Here is a 15,636-nt window from a genome sequence, read left to right on the forward strand (position 1 = left end):
TTGCATTACAATGTTAAGTTCACCACTTTTTAACTTAGTGGTGAACTCGATACTGTAATGCAAATCAGATTTTTCATTTTTTTTAATTTCGATACTTGATTAATCTCCTTGAAATACGTTAAAATACATAAATTATAGGTTTAAATCAAAAGTTACGATGTAATCATGAAAAAATTTCAAATCACAACTTCGTCTACAATATATATATATATATATATATATATATATATTTTTAAATGGTTGAAATAAAAACAAATTACAGTTAGATGTTCAAAATTAAGAAAAATGTCATTCTTCATTCATCATAAAAAATCGTCATTAGAAAATCTAAATATGAGAAGAGGATGAGAAAATGATAGCTTGGGGATTTCAAATAGCTTATACTGGTGAGATGAGGTCTAGGGACCATTTAGAAAGGAAAAGTTTAAAATATGTCCTCTCAAGCTACAACTAAAAACTTACGGGCAATTTAAAAAGAAATCCCTTCGCAAGGGTCCTTTAAGTAAGTTTCCCTATATAGTTTAAGTAGAGCCTATTCTCAATTTATTTTCGACTTATTACAGCTAATTATCTATATTGAATCATCTCCACCCCTAGATCAACTACAATCATTCCTATAATTGGGATAAATTGGTGAACGAACATTCAAAAAGATTCCACAAAAAAATACTCCGAGTCCAACAAATGTGTTGATTGGTGGACTGTAAGGAGAAATCCAACATCTTAATAGTAAATTCTCATGAAATATGTACTCGAGATTCCATGAGTTCAACACATGCACAACATGAAATTTTGCCAAGATGTTGTCACGAAATCAGGAATACTACGCATGAAACCTAAGAGTTGGCATATGTAGCACCATTTTCTGAGAGTGATTCGAACAATATGTCATGCACTACAGTCAGAAAAATAAAATTTATAAGTAGGACAAAGGAAATGTAGGCACTTCCAATTGAAAAATTCATACATGATTAAATTCTTATTAACCAGTCCTTCCTTGAGAGAGAGAGAATAAGCATCGAACTACATGGAGTTTGGTAGTATAGACTCAGCTCCTCTTCTCGTACATGTAACACACTCTTTCAGGCAAATTTGACTCACTAATGGTTTTTTTCCTAGAAAATGTGGGTTGAGGCTCTCCATCAATATGACCATGGGCGATGTTAAGAATTCCTAAGAAAAAGTATCCCTAGGAAAAAGTGTGTTAATCCCCCAAAAGATTGGAACTGGTCTCTATGAAATCTACGTTTGTCCTCTAATCCTAACCGTCGCGTTGATCGAGAGCCTCAACCGAGGGCGAAGGTTAGAAAAGTCCATTTCTCCCACGCTTTGGTAGATCTTAGCACTATAGGGATCAGTCTGATTGATGATTTTTAAGCAGCATTCAATTAATATTTTTCATTACAAGTTGTATGTATTGGCTTATAAGTGGATTGCAAGCCTATGATGAAAAATTGGTTGAACCAAATTAGAAAACAATGATCAGGTAAACTTGGAAATTAAAAGATGGGTTAAATATATAGTGGGTCATATGACACGCAAAATATTGTGTTGGATAAGTAATCAACCTCCAGAGTACAGAATCGAGACTGTTAACAATTTGCCAGCTTGTGGAGAAAGTTAAAAGTTGAAAGATGTCTTAGCTGATTAAGGATGGCTTACGATTGGTATCCTTGACTCATTACACATTTGCTTTGCTTTGTAAAAAAATAAAGGGAAGGAAACTAAAATAAAAAGCAGCTCAGGGCGCTTCCTTCTGTCTTACTTCAAATGAGAATGTTAATCAAGTGCCAAATGAGAATGTTAATTGAGTGCCTTTTCGATAAGTGCGGATGTTAATGAAGATTTGTACTGAATATTAGGGGGGAGTTAGGATTCTTTTTTTTATAGTGGAGGGAAACTATAGTTAACGGTACACTTGAAGAGCTTGAAAATGACTAGTTTTGTGGAGAAATTCATAATTTTTTTCTTTTGTTAGAAGTTGAAAAGAATATTTAGATCCCTTCCAATTAGTCTATCAGAGAAATTTTATGTTCAACAAATTGAGAAGGAGGGGGGGCGCAAATGGGGAGGGAGATGAGGGAGTGGGGACAAATAAGGCATGTAATTAATTGAAAATAGAAGGAATCTCGAAGTTTTATAAGAACCCCCCCCCCCCCCCCCCCCCCCAATTCCCAGTGCTCCACCTGCTTGACATGAGGACTACAACATTGGGTGGTGGTCATTAGCTTCAACTTTCTTAAATCTGAACGACTGTGATTGGTTCTTTAAAATTATATTCTTCATCAAAAGGGAGTCAAAGAGAGAGATACTCCAATATGATAGATGAATTGATCTAATCTGAACCGATAATATCATCTAAGGACACTTTGAGGAGGGAAAAATCATGATCTTACCTTGGCCCTCCAATCTGAATTTTTCCGTGTTTTGTGAAAAGCAAGTTTTTTGTGCAATTTTAATATTGAAGTTGTCAAACAGCCAAATACAAGTTAAGAGCAGCTCCAACACACTCGGGCTTGTGGTAGGTATCCCCTCCCAACTACCTTTTTACAGAGTTAGAGCCTCAAGTTAGGACTCCAATGCATTTGGGTTATGGCTCGTTATTTTATATTTTTGTGGAGAGAGAGAAAGTAGGAGAGGCAAAAAAGAGAGCAACTCTCTCTCTCTCTCTACTTGTTGGCGAGAAAAAGCTCTGACAATTATGAGCCAATTTATTGTAACTGAATTTTTTGGAAACCTATAACAATATTAAAATATCTCTAAAGAGCAATTTTGGCTCATACCGTTGGAGTGCAAATCCCTTGAAGAGGCATAGTTGCTCTCTACAGTAAAATATCCAGCAATTATGCCCTTTTGCATTGGAGTTGCTCAAATGAATGCAAGAATACATTCATAATAAAGATTTTAATTTAAAAAAATTATTAAAATAATACGTAGATTCTTTATTTATTTATGTTCAAGCAAAAAAAAAAAAACTAGTTTATTAAAATTAAGATAAACCTACATGATTATCTACTGGGGCGGAGCCTGGATTTTATTGTGGGAGGGTGAAACTATAGTTGACCGAGTGATTCTGAGAAGAAAATTCAAGGATATTTTTTTGTTAGAGGTTGGAGAAAAAGGCATTTAGGTCATTTCTCATAAGTCAATGAGAGAAGACCTAAGTAAAATGACAATGTCATATTCAACCTTGTTTTTTCTAATAGATTAATGCAAAATAACCTCAATACCCTCCCTTTACCTTAAAATAACTTTAAAAAACCTTTGATTTATGTTTCTAAAATTAGTCATCTTCAACATTTTGGCCAACACTTTTTGTCCTACATGGGTTATAAGTTTCGGAATTGGCTGATTTTAGGTGAGAATAATCTCTATAATGAGGAGATCATCCTCACAAAAAATCAGTCTATTCTGAAATTTCTAAGCCCATGTTTATGAGTTAAAGAATTATAAACAGTCAATTTTTTGTAAATCACTTTTGATGAGATTAGAAGTGTCGGAATGGACTGATTTTTGATATAGATAATCTCCTCATCATAGAAACTATCTTCACTAAAAATCAGCCCATTTAAAAACTTATAAGCCACGTAGGGCAAAACGTGTTGGCCAAAATGTTGACCAAATAATTGTTACCTAAATGGCTCCCTTAAAAAAAAGTACTACGTGTTCAAAAATTGTGACAAATTTTTTGTTCATTTTCATGAAACACCCATTATTACATGCTAAGTATTTGCAAATAATAACACTAATAATGATCATAATAAAATAATAAACTACATATCTAACTAACTTCCAAATTTTACCTTTCCTTAACAAAAAACAGCAACGAAATAAGGCCCCTACTTACATATAAAAACATTTCAGGCTCAAATTTAGGACAATGTGAAATAGATTAATCTATTCGATCCAGGGATTAAATTTGAACATGTCGGAAACAAATAAAATTTCTACTTTAAGGGAGAAACAAACTTACCAATTGTTATAAGCAAATGAAAGAAGTAGAGCAAAAATAGTTATGCTTCACCAAAATATATATTTATGGATGTTGAACAAACTATTAATGTTATACAATCTTTCTTTTGAACAGTGTACAAGTAACAATAATGGAAACCATTTCTGGTGGAGGGGAGAAGGGTATTGGGCATTCTCTCTCATTGCAACGCATTGTTCGTATCCTATCACGACTCCCTAGTTGTTCCATAATGAGATTTTAGAAGGCATTTTATTTTACGAACGATTGTTTGAGAGCCAATTTTAAATCTTGTTATGGAATGACTATTGGCTCTCGAACAATGGGTTGCGATGAGAGAGAATCCCCATTATCCTTCTACCCTTCTCCCCTCCTCCAGAAACGGTTTTCATTATTGTTTCTTGTACTCTGTTCAATAGAAAGATTTATATCATTGATATTTACCAACAAATTAAAGATAGAATAAGAGAACCATTCGCCCATTTTTCTAAAAAGGCTTGAAAAGCCCAGGATCCAAGCCAATTTGGTCCATGGGTCAATTATCCTCTTCAAAAATGACACACAACTCAACCCGATTGATGGGCGAGCCCGGCCGAGTATGTAGAATTTAAAAATTGAGTCTGAGTTATAATATCTCAACCTGAACCCAATACCAATATACTAATATATGTGTATTTTCATATTAGTTATATATATTTTTATTAAATTTTTGTTTTCATCTTAATATTATGACTTGTGAACAATTGGATATTATTAAGGTGGACTTTGATTTGGTATGATTTGCCTAAATATTCTCTCATGATGGATTTGAGGGATGCATGTGATTTATTTAATAGTATTTTTTTTTTAATGTTAATTTTTTTGAACATAAAATTTATTTACTAATCAAAATGATATCAAGGTTATTCAATGAGTCTAACCTATTCAACCCAACAAATATTACCTAACTCGGATTAACCCGAGCTCAACCCGATCTCAGAAGATCAAGCTTGAGTTAGGGAGCCCAAGCCCAATGGTCAGATTTTAAAAAGTCATTTTTATTTTTATTTTCGGGTAATGGGTATCGGGTTTGGTAACATGTATTTTATGAGTCAATTACGATTTCAAGCCGGTTCTAGGTCATAGAAATCGTAATTGAACCAAGTTGGGTTCGATATATTTTGAACAGATAACATGTATTTTGTACACACCCAGCATTAGTTTATCTAAAATCAACCCTATCCGTTAACACTATGCCAATCCCGACCATAGACACCAAGTCGAGATACAGATTTAAATCGATAAGGGAAAACTTCATTAAAAAATAGAGAAAATGAGAATGGAATGGAAAAAATGATAAATATAAAAGAATAAAATAATATATTAAAACTTATAAAAATATATTCACAATTTAATTATAATAAAACATTTATTCTAAATTTTTAATATATTTTTGAGAAAAAATAATTATTAAATATTTATACATGATAATATATTTTCACACATAATTATACATTTTATGACGCTAAAACAAAATCTAAACATCAATTTATCTATTGAAAAAAATAACGAAATTTTGAATTTTTTTTTTAAATTCTTAACATCAAACATTATCATAAAATCCTACATTAAACAATGTACCAAATAATAAAAACTCACGAGACCATGAAATTAATCACAGACGTATGAAAATTAATTTAATTTATTTTTATTTTAAAAAATTATAACGAATTCTTTTTCTTAAATTAAAAATAGTCCGAACGGTACACTTTCATTTTACTCCGCCAATCTTTAACTCATCAGTGGGGGAAGTGGGAAGGGTCGCCCCCAATTCCCAAACATCTAAACCTCAAACTCTGCTAAAAGAGGAGCAAAAGGATGTGTTCTCTGTTGTCACTCAAGTGTTTTTCCCCATCTCCTCTTCATCCTTTCTTCTCTCGTCCTCGCCTTTCTTCTTCTTCTTCTTCACTTAGCTTTCCAAAGAAGAGTAGCAGAAGATGTTGTTTAAAAGCTAAGGCTTTTAATTCTCCCGATGAAAAATCTAACGAACCAACCGAAACCAAACCCCCTAACGGCACTCTGGTATCTCTTCTTCTTCTTCTCTCTCTAACCTAAGACTTAAGAGATTATGGTTAGAGGTTTACTAGATCAGATGATTATGTTATTTAGTATTGATTCTGAAAATTTGATTTGATTTTTTGATGATTTTAGCCAAAGAGTCGGAAAGAAATTCTACTGGAATATGTGAAAAACGTGCAGCCAGAATTCATGGAATTGTTCGTTAAAAAGGCACCTCAGCAGGTCTGATGTTCTTGATCCCTAATTCGTTTACCTAATTTTCAATCGAACCAAAATTTAAAAACTTATTATGTGATTACTCCCATAGGTAGTTGATGCAATGCGCCAGACTGTAACAAATATGATTGGAACACTTCCACCTCAATTTTTCTCAGTAACAGTTACAACTGTAAGTTCACCTTAGTGTTATAGACTGCGTCTCAATTCACGATCGAATACTATGTATATTGTATCAATGTTGAGTGTTTCATAATTATGGGTTTTTTTTTTTTTTTTAAATTCAGGTTGCCGAAAATCTTGCACAGCTCATGTACAGTGTTTTGATGACTGGTTACATGTTTAGAAATGCACAATATCGTTTGGAATTGCAGCAGAGTCTGGATCAGGTTGCGCTTCCTGATGTTCCAGAAAAAAATGTAAGTTCTTGTCTTTTATATTTAATGGGAATGATTCGACAGCTTTGAATGAGTTTGCATAGAGGAAATAGGGTGAGGTAGTACCGAAACCTGCCTAAACCTAGAAGACAGGGTGTTCAAGAGTCATTGCAGAACTTGGAGGAGAAGAAGACAAAGGAGAAGGAGGGATTCCGTTAGGAAGAGAAAAGGGTGAGTGAGAGATAGAGGTGGGGAGAGTCCCCATGTGCAGAAGGGATTGGAGTTAGATTGTTATGAGTCCCTTCTTTTGTGTGCTGTATAAAAGATAGGTAGTGAATGAAACACCCGTCTCATCTAACAACCCAAAATATGACGGAAGGCATCTATTGGGCGATCGTGCTAGTCATGATAATTTCTTGACCTCCAAACCTACGTCCGCTTTGCCACTCCCTTCTAGATTGACTGTGATTTGACATTTCACACATTATCAATCCATGTGTAATAGACGTGGATTCATTTATTTTACCATCTATTCTACTTGTACCATTCTCAAATGATACCTCATCATTTCCCTTTATTGATTTGTTGGATGCACTACTGTGAGACATGGAAGAACTTGGTGTTTTATGCCGCGGTCCAAATCTAATTGCTTGAGTGACCCTTGGTGTTGGACAATAGACTTGTATACTTGTTCTTTATGGACTTGACTGGAGAAAATCACACTCAGCTGATTGATTTTCAATTGGTTGAGTACATAAGTTGATTTTAGAGAATTGAGGTTCTTTAGCATTATTAGTTTTCTTGCTAAGTGACAATTTTATCATAGCAAATAATTTATGAGTTTCAACTGCTGACCGAACCAATGAAAAGGAGCATGCAGTTTGAATAATTTAAGGTAGTTATTAAAGCAGGTGAATACACTTGAATTAACAAGATGTGGATTTAGATAGAATTGAATGGAGGAACAAAGTTCATTTAACTGGCTCAAGATATTAGGACAAGGCTTTGAATAAGATAATAAATTAATTATCAGATCCATGAAGACCATTCAAGACTGGCACTGTTTTTTTCCTGGTTTAATGAATGGAAGTTGATTGATCTGATTGGAACTTCTCATAGTTTTCAAATTTTGTGTGAAGTTAAACAAGGAGTTTCTTTGGGTGAAGTTAAACGAGGAGTTTGTTGGGATGTCTTTTGGGGACTTTGTGTTTAGATGGGATAATCTTTGTAATTCGTTGGTTGGCTTTTGGTGTTTTTTAGTTTTTCTTTTCTTTTTTTGGGGGCTATCTCCTTTTGATATTTATAAAGTCTTTATACTTATAATTTTTTTTTTTGTGTGTTTAGATTAGGGCTGTCAATGGATAATATACGAATTGGACATGTCTATGAATTTGAACCCAAAAAAAACATTGCTATTCGAATTTGAATATGAATTCAATAGGATACCCTAAGTCAACATTTGAATTCGTACCCGATTATCTTTTGGGATATTGATATTATCCGATTCAATTCGACTGATAAGTAAATCACATTCGTGTCTTCTCCGAAATTCAAATTGATTGAATGCCCTTGAACTCAGGTCTTCTATGAAAGACTAATAAAATGATTGAATGCACTTGTCTCCAATCCGTAACAAAAATCCCTAGATTTTTCTTCTTGAAACCAGTCATCTTCAACACTTGGGTTTTTTTTTTTCCTATATTTAAAACCAGTCAATTTCTACTTTTAATTGGAACAAACAAACTCCAAAGCAAGATAAGATTTTTGTGATAGAAATATCAAGGGTTTCTTGGGCTTAATATTAAAGATGTGTGTGTGTGTGAGAGAGAGAGAGAAAGAGAGAGATAACAAAACATTTTAAAAGAAATCAACTTAAATTATTGTTAAGAAGGACCACTTAGCTAAGTGGTAAGACCTTGTGGAGGTTGTTCCCAAGGTCTTAGGTTCAAACCCTTGAACCCCTTCTTACACTAACCACAAACCCCGCCTAGAAAAATAAAAAATAAAAAAAATTTAAATTAGTATAGCTATTATCATAATAATAGCTATTATTATTAAATCAAATTGGATACACTACTTTTTGAATCCGTATCCGATAGGTATTCGAATGTAAAATACTATCTGAATTCAAATCCAATATCTGAAAATTTCAGATAATATCTGAGTTTTTGAATTCGAATTTCGACTATCCATTGACAGCCCTAGTTTGAAAGTTTTTAACGAAGATTTGAACAATTAATTGGAACTATTATTGTATCTATTGAACTCATTGCTTTGATATTTTTAGCTCAAGTGCTTCAATATCATCAAGAAATGTGCCCATCTGGTAAAGTTAACTTAGTGACCTTGATGTTATTTTTCTGAGTCACTTCCAACGTCTATAATTCATGCCATAACCTTATGACAGGTTCATTCTTCTTTTCGTTAAGACCCTACACTTTCCAATGCCTATAGGAAAAAAAATATTCCTACCCTTTTTAGCTATTGTTTTCCCCCAAATGCTAAGAAGACATCTAATATTTAATTTGGTCAATAGTTTTTATTTGAGCGTACTAGAGTTTGCTGACATCCTCTTTGGCATTAAGTGGGTAAAGGAGGAATGATAATAAAGTTGGAGGGGTATTATTGGAAAATGGGATAAGGGCAAAGAGGTATTCTTGAAAGAATGGATAAAAAGATAGACACTCCTGGAGATATGTTCGTTATGGGGTATAAAGATTGAGATAAAGGAAAGAGACAACCGTTGTGTTCTATTATATAGATCTTATTGACCAGTTGTTGCTTGTGTTCTACTGCACTATAATGTTGTTTCTCCTCTCTACCAACCCTCCAACGTGCGAAACTTATGACTTTCCACTGTTTGTTAGATTGACAAACTTGTTTTGCACTTGCTCCACAGTTATCCACTCTTTAACATGAGTCCAACTGTTGGTTGAGGTCTTACCTTTGCTTTCCTTTCTTTTTGCGGTCATTAAACTTGAACAGTATTGTAAAGGAAGGAGATTGTAAGAAAAAAAAATATTAGAGGAAGAAACAATACAAAGAGATAGTTGTAGAGCTCTATGGATTAGGGGCTCCTTTTGTCTTTGCCTCGACCAACACCAAAACTTATACAAGTCATTAGTGATAAAAATTTGATCACTTCACTCAAGCAAGTTTTTATGGGTGAGCCCTCAAACCATATTAGTATCCCCTGATACTAAAAAGATGATATGTGTGGTCACCCTTACATCATTGAAATTTTAAACTTGAGAGAAGCTTCTTTTGCTAATTAAGGAGTTCAAGACCTCATTATCACCTCTTAACAAAATTCAAGCTTCCCTAGATCTCCTTGACATGTGAGGAGTTCTTCAACCTCCAAAACCGGCTTATGGCATTCACCAAATCCTAACATAGGTATATAACATATTAAGTCTTGGTTAAAAAAGAAACTTACCATCACAAAGTTCCATCATCTGAAAATTACTGGAACATTTTTTTCATTTTTGCTAGGCAAGCAAAGGTTACTAGGTTAGTGTGAAGAGTGGTCAACAGGTTTGAACCCAGATCATGGTATCAACACTCCACAAAATTTCCCAACTAAGTTAAGTTGGCACTCTTGACTGGAACAATTTTTTTTTTTTTTTTTTGCTTATCATGGGTACCATCGCCCTTCGGGTGAGACTGATCTCATGGTCACACACACCGCCCTCTCGGAAAGTCCTACGTGTAATTGGTTGAGTCGAGGGTCAATTGAACCCTAGAGTAGTGTTATCAAGGCGTGTGCCTGAGGTGCGCCTCAAGGCGAGGTGCAACAACGCCTTAGTATAGGTAAGGCAGGACAGGTTTTTCAAGGTGGAGGGAAGCGCACGCCTGAGCTGTGCCTCAGGCAAGGCACATGAGGCGTACACCTCACTTACATATCAAATAAAATGCTTTTTTTTGTTGTTGTAAATCTCTTTTAATTGGTTGATGTAACCTATTAAATTACATCATGATGAACTATACGCACACATATATTTCCTTTCTACTTTTTAAAAAAAAAAATTTATTGTATATTGATGAGGGTTGTGTGTTACCCGATGACATGATGTGTGATGCTTTGAGGCTTGCTCATAGTTGATATTTTTGAATTTTGAAATTTATCTTTAATCATACTCTTGGTATAAGGATATTGAATGAGATTTTGTGATTGTGTCTTAAACTTTAAGTTTTAAATTTCAATTTAATTTATGATTCGTAGTTCCATATTTTTATGATATTTTATTTATACTTGATTTTATTGTTAGTTTTTTACTTGCTTATTGTGGTTTAGCTTAACCTATTTATAGAGATTGAAATACTAAATACCTGTATATAAATATAAATTTTATATTTGTTGTAATTGTAGAATATTTATAAATTTTATAAAGTAGCATAACCTACTTTCACTATTTAATTTTTTATTTATATGATCTTTTTAATTATATATTGTGCCTTACTTCACTCAAGCGTGCGCCTTGTCTTGCAACTCAGGCACTAGGAGGCCTTCACGCCCTTAGTGCGCCTCACGCCCTTAACTACACTGCCCTGGAGGGTGGCCCCAAGGAATTCATAGCTTCGTGGGGTTTCGAACACTTGACCGACCCTTCTTGAGGAGCTTATCAAGGCTCGGCTTGCCACTAACCACCCCTTGGGGTTACCTTTGACTGGAACATATTCATTAAGAATATTGCTGAAAAGTTACTCTGGTTGCCTAATTATTTTTCTGAGTTTTTTTTTAATGAAAATGGCAAATTTGGTTGGTGTCTTTTGTCCATTTATACTGGTTACTTACCAATTCCTACTTTTCTTCTGCTGTATGATCTTTTGGGCAGCTCTATCTGCCAAATCATGTATTTTTTACATGATTGATTGTGGAACAGTTATTTTCCCTATGAAGATATAACCCAGTGGAGATAATGATTGGCATGATTTATCTCCCAACAAAGTGTCTAGGTTCCTTGCATATGTTTCTGTTCCTTTGCAATAGTATACTAATTTTATGTTAATTGGTTTTGATTGTCCTCTTGTGTTTTCCTTCATGTATTACATGTTCGGGTCTTGTGATTGTTACAGGATGCACCAGATTATGCACCAGGCACACAAAAAAATGTGACAGGTGACGTTATCAGGTGGAATAATGTATCTGGTCCCGAGAAAATAGATGCAGTGAAATACATTGAGTTACTTGAAACAGAAATTGAGGAATTGAATCGTCAAATGGGAAGAAGAACTGCTAATGGACAAAATGAACTATTGGAATATCTCAAGTCTCTTGAGCCACAAAATCTGAAGGTGAGGACTTTAGTTACCTTTTTACTCTACTTGGCACTCTTTTATATATTTTTGGTTCAAAATTTCATCTGTACTTAACCATGATTTTTTATCTCGACCTCCAAATTTCTGCTTCATATACTCCTGGATTGACTTGCCTACTATTGGTGGAACAAAGTAAGTGTCTGATATGCTTTTGTTTGCGAAACAACTTTCCTTGCATCTTCTTAACTGCTATTTAGAAGTTTTAGTCTGCCAGGAAGATTCACCAGCTTGTTGCATGGAATTTTTAATTGATGGTCTCGTACTGAATTGCTAATTCACACTTTGGTTTCACATGATGCGAGATATTGGCTGAAGATTTCGGCCAACAGTAGTTATTTTCCTTATAGGATGTAGACATTTACATACACAATTTTTGTTAGTTTATGACTGGAAATGCTTCAAACTCTGGCTTTAGCACTGATACCTTGGCAATGAACGAAGGTTTAAATACCGACTTCAGTGCACATCAGTCCCAGAAAATTATTTTGTTTTGACCATTGGATGATGCAACATAGACTTTCTTGGTTGAAATTTTTTTTCGAAAGAAAATAGTTGATAAATAAGTATAAGAAGAGCGACTACAAAGTACTATTATTTAGATCCCAAGAAAAATCTACATATGGTATACCAGGATACATTAGGCACATGCAGGGGAGTGTACCCCCACTTGGTAGATTTCTTTCACCACAATTTTACATGGTTGGATGATTATTATCACTTGCTGTATTGGGTCCACTTTCTTTCTTTTTCCTTTTTATTCTACCAAAAACCAAATTGAATCAGCTCAATTGACCTTGGCTGACTCCTACAATTTAAGAATTGCTATATGTCATTACTATCATCAGAGATGCTATTTCTTGTTTACCTTGACATTTACTATTCCTGAATGTAGGAACTCACAAACAGTGCGGGTGAGGACGCTGTGCTGGCCATGAACACCTTTATAAAACGCCTGTTAGCAGTTTCAGATCCTGCCCAAATGAAGGTTTGTCATATTACTTAGCTTTTTCTTCCGATTCGGCCATTTGAAGTTATGCTCAAACCCATGCTTCTTTTTTACTCACTTTACCCCACCTGTTGTGTTTGTTCATAATTAAGTACAAAGAATACGGTAATGGCTGAAAAAGGTTATTTTATCATGGAGAAAAGTGATTGCTACTTAACCAGTGAAATATTATGAACAGTTTTGATGAGTAAAATTAAGGGTCTTCGCTCATTTTGGCTGATTAGGCGGTCAGTCTTTTATCAGAGTAACCTGGAATGGACAATTAAGCTAGGCTATGGAATTAAGAGGCACTATGGTTTTTGAGATAGAAAGCATGGTTGTTAGATGATTTAGTGAACTACCTACAAGTTGAGGTGAACTGCAAGGTCAAACTCGGTTTGAGCCAGAGACTCAACCTCTGGCCAACTTGAACCAGCACTGTAGTAGTACTTGGTAGTTTCTTTGTCAAAACTATCTAGCTTGCTATCCCAACTGGTCAATTTATGAGGTTATTTTGTTGTTCACCACATTAGTTTGACTGTGACAGAGATTATGGGAAACCTCTAATTCTAAAGCTCCGCAACACCAGTGCCACTCCACTTGTAAATATAGCTGTGCTTTGTTTTTTTTTTGAAAAGTATAATATATTGATGAAAAGGGGAAAACACAGAACAAGGAGGCCGAGGTAGCCTCCAAAAAAGAAAAAGAAATGAAAGCTAATACATCAGTGATTACATAAGGAGTTCCATCTAAAAACAAAGTCATCAAACGTAGTCCCCATGAACTCTGTACTCTGTTTCGACCAAAGATACATGAGGCCCAATATCTCCATAAAACTTGCATGAGAGCTCCTCATCTTATTATTGAACACCCTGTTATTTCTCTCGTTCCACACCCCCCAAGCAATAGCCGAAGGAAGAATAACCCAAAGATATCTTTTTCTTGAAGAAAAAACCTTACTAGCCCACCCCTCTAACAATGAGGAAAACTTACGAGGAAAGACCCACTGGATGTGAAACAGACCAAGGAAAATTGACCAAAAATTATAAGTGAAGGGGCAATGGATTAAGATATGATCGACAGACTCCCCATCCTTCATACAGAGGGGGCAACAGTTAGGAGTAATCCAACCCCGAGTAATCAAATTGTCCATCGTAAGAATTTTCCCAAGGAAAGCCAGTCAAACAAAGAAAGAAATTTTAGAGGGAACTGAGTTGGACCACATCAGCATGGCATGTATTTTGCCCAACAATGGGTGGACACAATTCTTTGGATTTCACCATAACCCAAGAATCAGCTAGGATGATCCTAGCCATCCGGAAAATGGACTATAATCTATGCTTTGCAATTAGCATGATAGGAAAAAGTTGCACTTGTTGAATGCTTGGGATTCGTGGTTTTAAAACTTGGTATTTTGTCTCGTCTTGGACAAGATAAATCATATAACTAGTTTACAATTATTTATTAATATATATTGATATGCAAATAATTATAGATTTTTTTTGGGTACATGTTATGCACTAGCCCCCCTCATGCCAAGTCCTAGCGCCCCATGTATAAAAAACATCACATTCATGGGCATCCTTTTAGATTGATTAACATGTTGATCAGTGGTCACAGACAACAGCGACAGAGACTAGTGCGCCGGAACTTGCCAAGCTGCTTTATTGGCTAATGGTGGTTGGCTATGGCATCCGCAACATTGAGGTGCGTTTCGACATGGAAAGAGTACTTGGCACTACTCCAAAGCTCGCCGAGTTACCACCAGGGGAGAACATCTAGATACAGGATAAAAGTTTCCACATTGAAAGAAACTGCGATGAATCAAAACACAATAACTGCATAGCTCAGGTAATCTAATGACTGATGGTTTGTTTGTATTGTCTTATTTTTATGTAGCCAAAAGCTCTATCCTTGGCATGTAAGGCAATTGTTGGAGGGGTTGGATTGCCTTTTCACCCAATTTATTAATTGATCACTTGTTGTAATAGGGAGAAAAAAAAAAGACCATCAATAAATCTAGAAATTATGCTCAGAATTTTAACATGAAAGAAATTTATGTTGTCCATTTTTTTGTGATTATTTGTGCTATATGATAAAATTTTTGTAGTTGATTTAATAGAATTCTCAAGGATTTATCTCCACTCTTGAAATCTACAATGCATCTCGCTTGGGAATATAGAATGGTTCAATGTGATGCATTTTGTCTTTGGAGTAGTAGTGAAATTGTGGGTTTTACTTCATTTGTTCTGAGATTACAACCAAAGCTTTTAAATACTTTATGCATTCTTGTGCCATTCAAGATACTGACTGCTCTAGCATTGACGGCGTAGAATTTTCCTTTGTGATTTATGATATCCTTATAGGCAATATGTCTTTCAACGTCTTCTAGTACAGTCCACTTGTCCTTGAACAAGATGACCTTGGCCATGTAAAAGCTTGCCAATTCCTCTTGAGATAGGACGGTGGTTATACCACAAGAATCCCAAACAAGATATTCTTTACGAACATCCGAAGAAAAAACTCCAATATAGAAGGAAATGACGTAACAAGGTGGGAGTTGGATTCAGGCACTTGTGAGAGGATTTAATAGGGAGATGGCTGGACACTCTTTTTCCACAAAAACCAACCAACCTTGGGAAGATCCGACCCAGCTTTTGCCACCAGCCTTGGGTAGTTCCAGCAAATTAACTTTATTATTAGATAGATTC

The 15,636-nt window shown here is 34.9% G+C and overlaps 1 protein-coding gene across 2 annotated transcripts; it reads left to right on the forward strand.

Moving 5' to 3' along the window:
- The first annotated feature begins 5,720 nt into the window (after positions 1 to 5,720).
- Positions 5,721 to 14,993, forward strand: LOC147407651 (uncharacterized). 2 transcript variants are annotated; one of them, XM_086436304.1, is made up of 7 exons: positions 5,721 to 6,031; positions 6,161 to 6,250; positions 6,336 to 6,416; positions 6,532 to 6,663; positions 11,698 to 11,916; positions 12,833 to 12,925; positions 14,537 to 14,993. In XM_086436304.1, exons 1-7 carry the CDS (start codon positions 5,828 to 5,830, stop codon positions 14,705 to 14,707), a joined length of 990 nt encoding a protein of 329 aa, XP_086292430.1. In that variant the 5' UTR covers positions 5,721 to 5,827; the 3' UTR covers positions 14,708 to 14,993. The 2 variants fall into 2 exon arrangements, with proteins under 2 accessions (XP_086292430.1, XP_086292431.1); XM_086436305.1 differs by having other exon boundaries at positions 14,546 to 14,993.
- Positions 14,994 to 15,636: the final 643 nt, after the last annotated feature.

This window comes from Akebia trifoliata, chromosome 3 (genome assembly GCF_017979445.1).
Source record: "Akebia trifoliata isolate Shusen 1 chromosome 3, ASM1797944v1, whole genome shotgun sequence".
Lineage (NCBI taxonomy): Eukaryota > Viridiplantae > Streptophyta > Magnoliopsida > Ranunculales > Lardizabalaceae > Akebia > Akebia trifoliata.

What these genes read in the sequence shown, in the direction of transcription:
- LOC147407651 (XM_086436304.1), top strand. Translation starts at nt 5,828, where the DNA reads ATGTGTTCTCTGTTGTCACTCAAGTGTTTTTCCCCATCTCCTCTTCAT. An exon ending in TCTCAGTAACAGTTACAACT is followed by an intron (nt 6,417 to 6,531) that starts GTAAGTTCACCT and finishes TTTTAAATTCAG; the next exon opens with GTTGCCGAAAATCTTGCACA. An exon ending in CAGATCCTGCCCAAATGAAG is followed by an intron (nt 12,926 to 14,536) that starts GTTTGTCATATT and finishes CATGTTGATCAG; the next exon opens with TGGTCACAGACAACAGCGAC.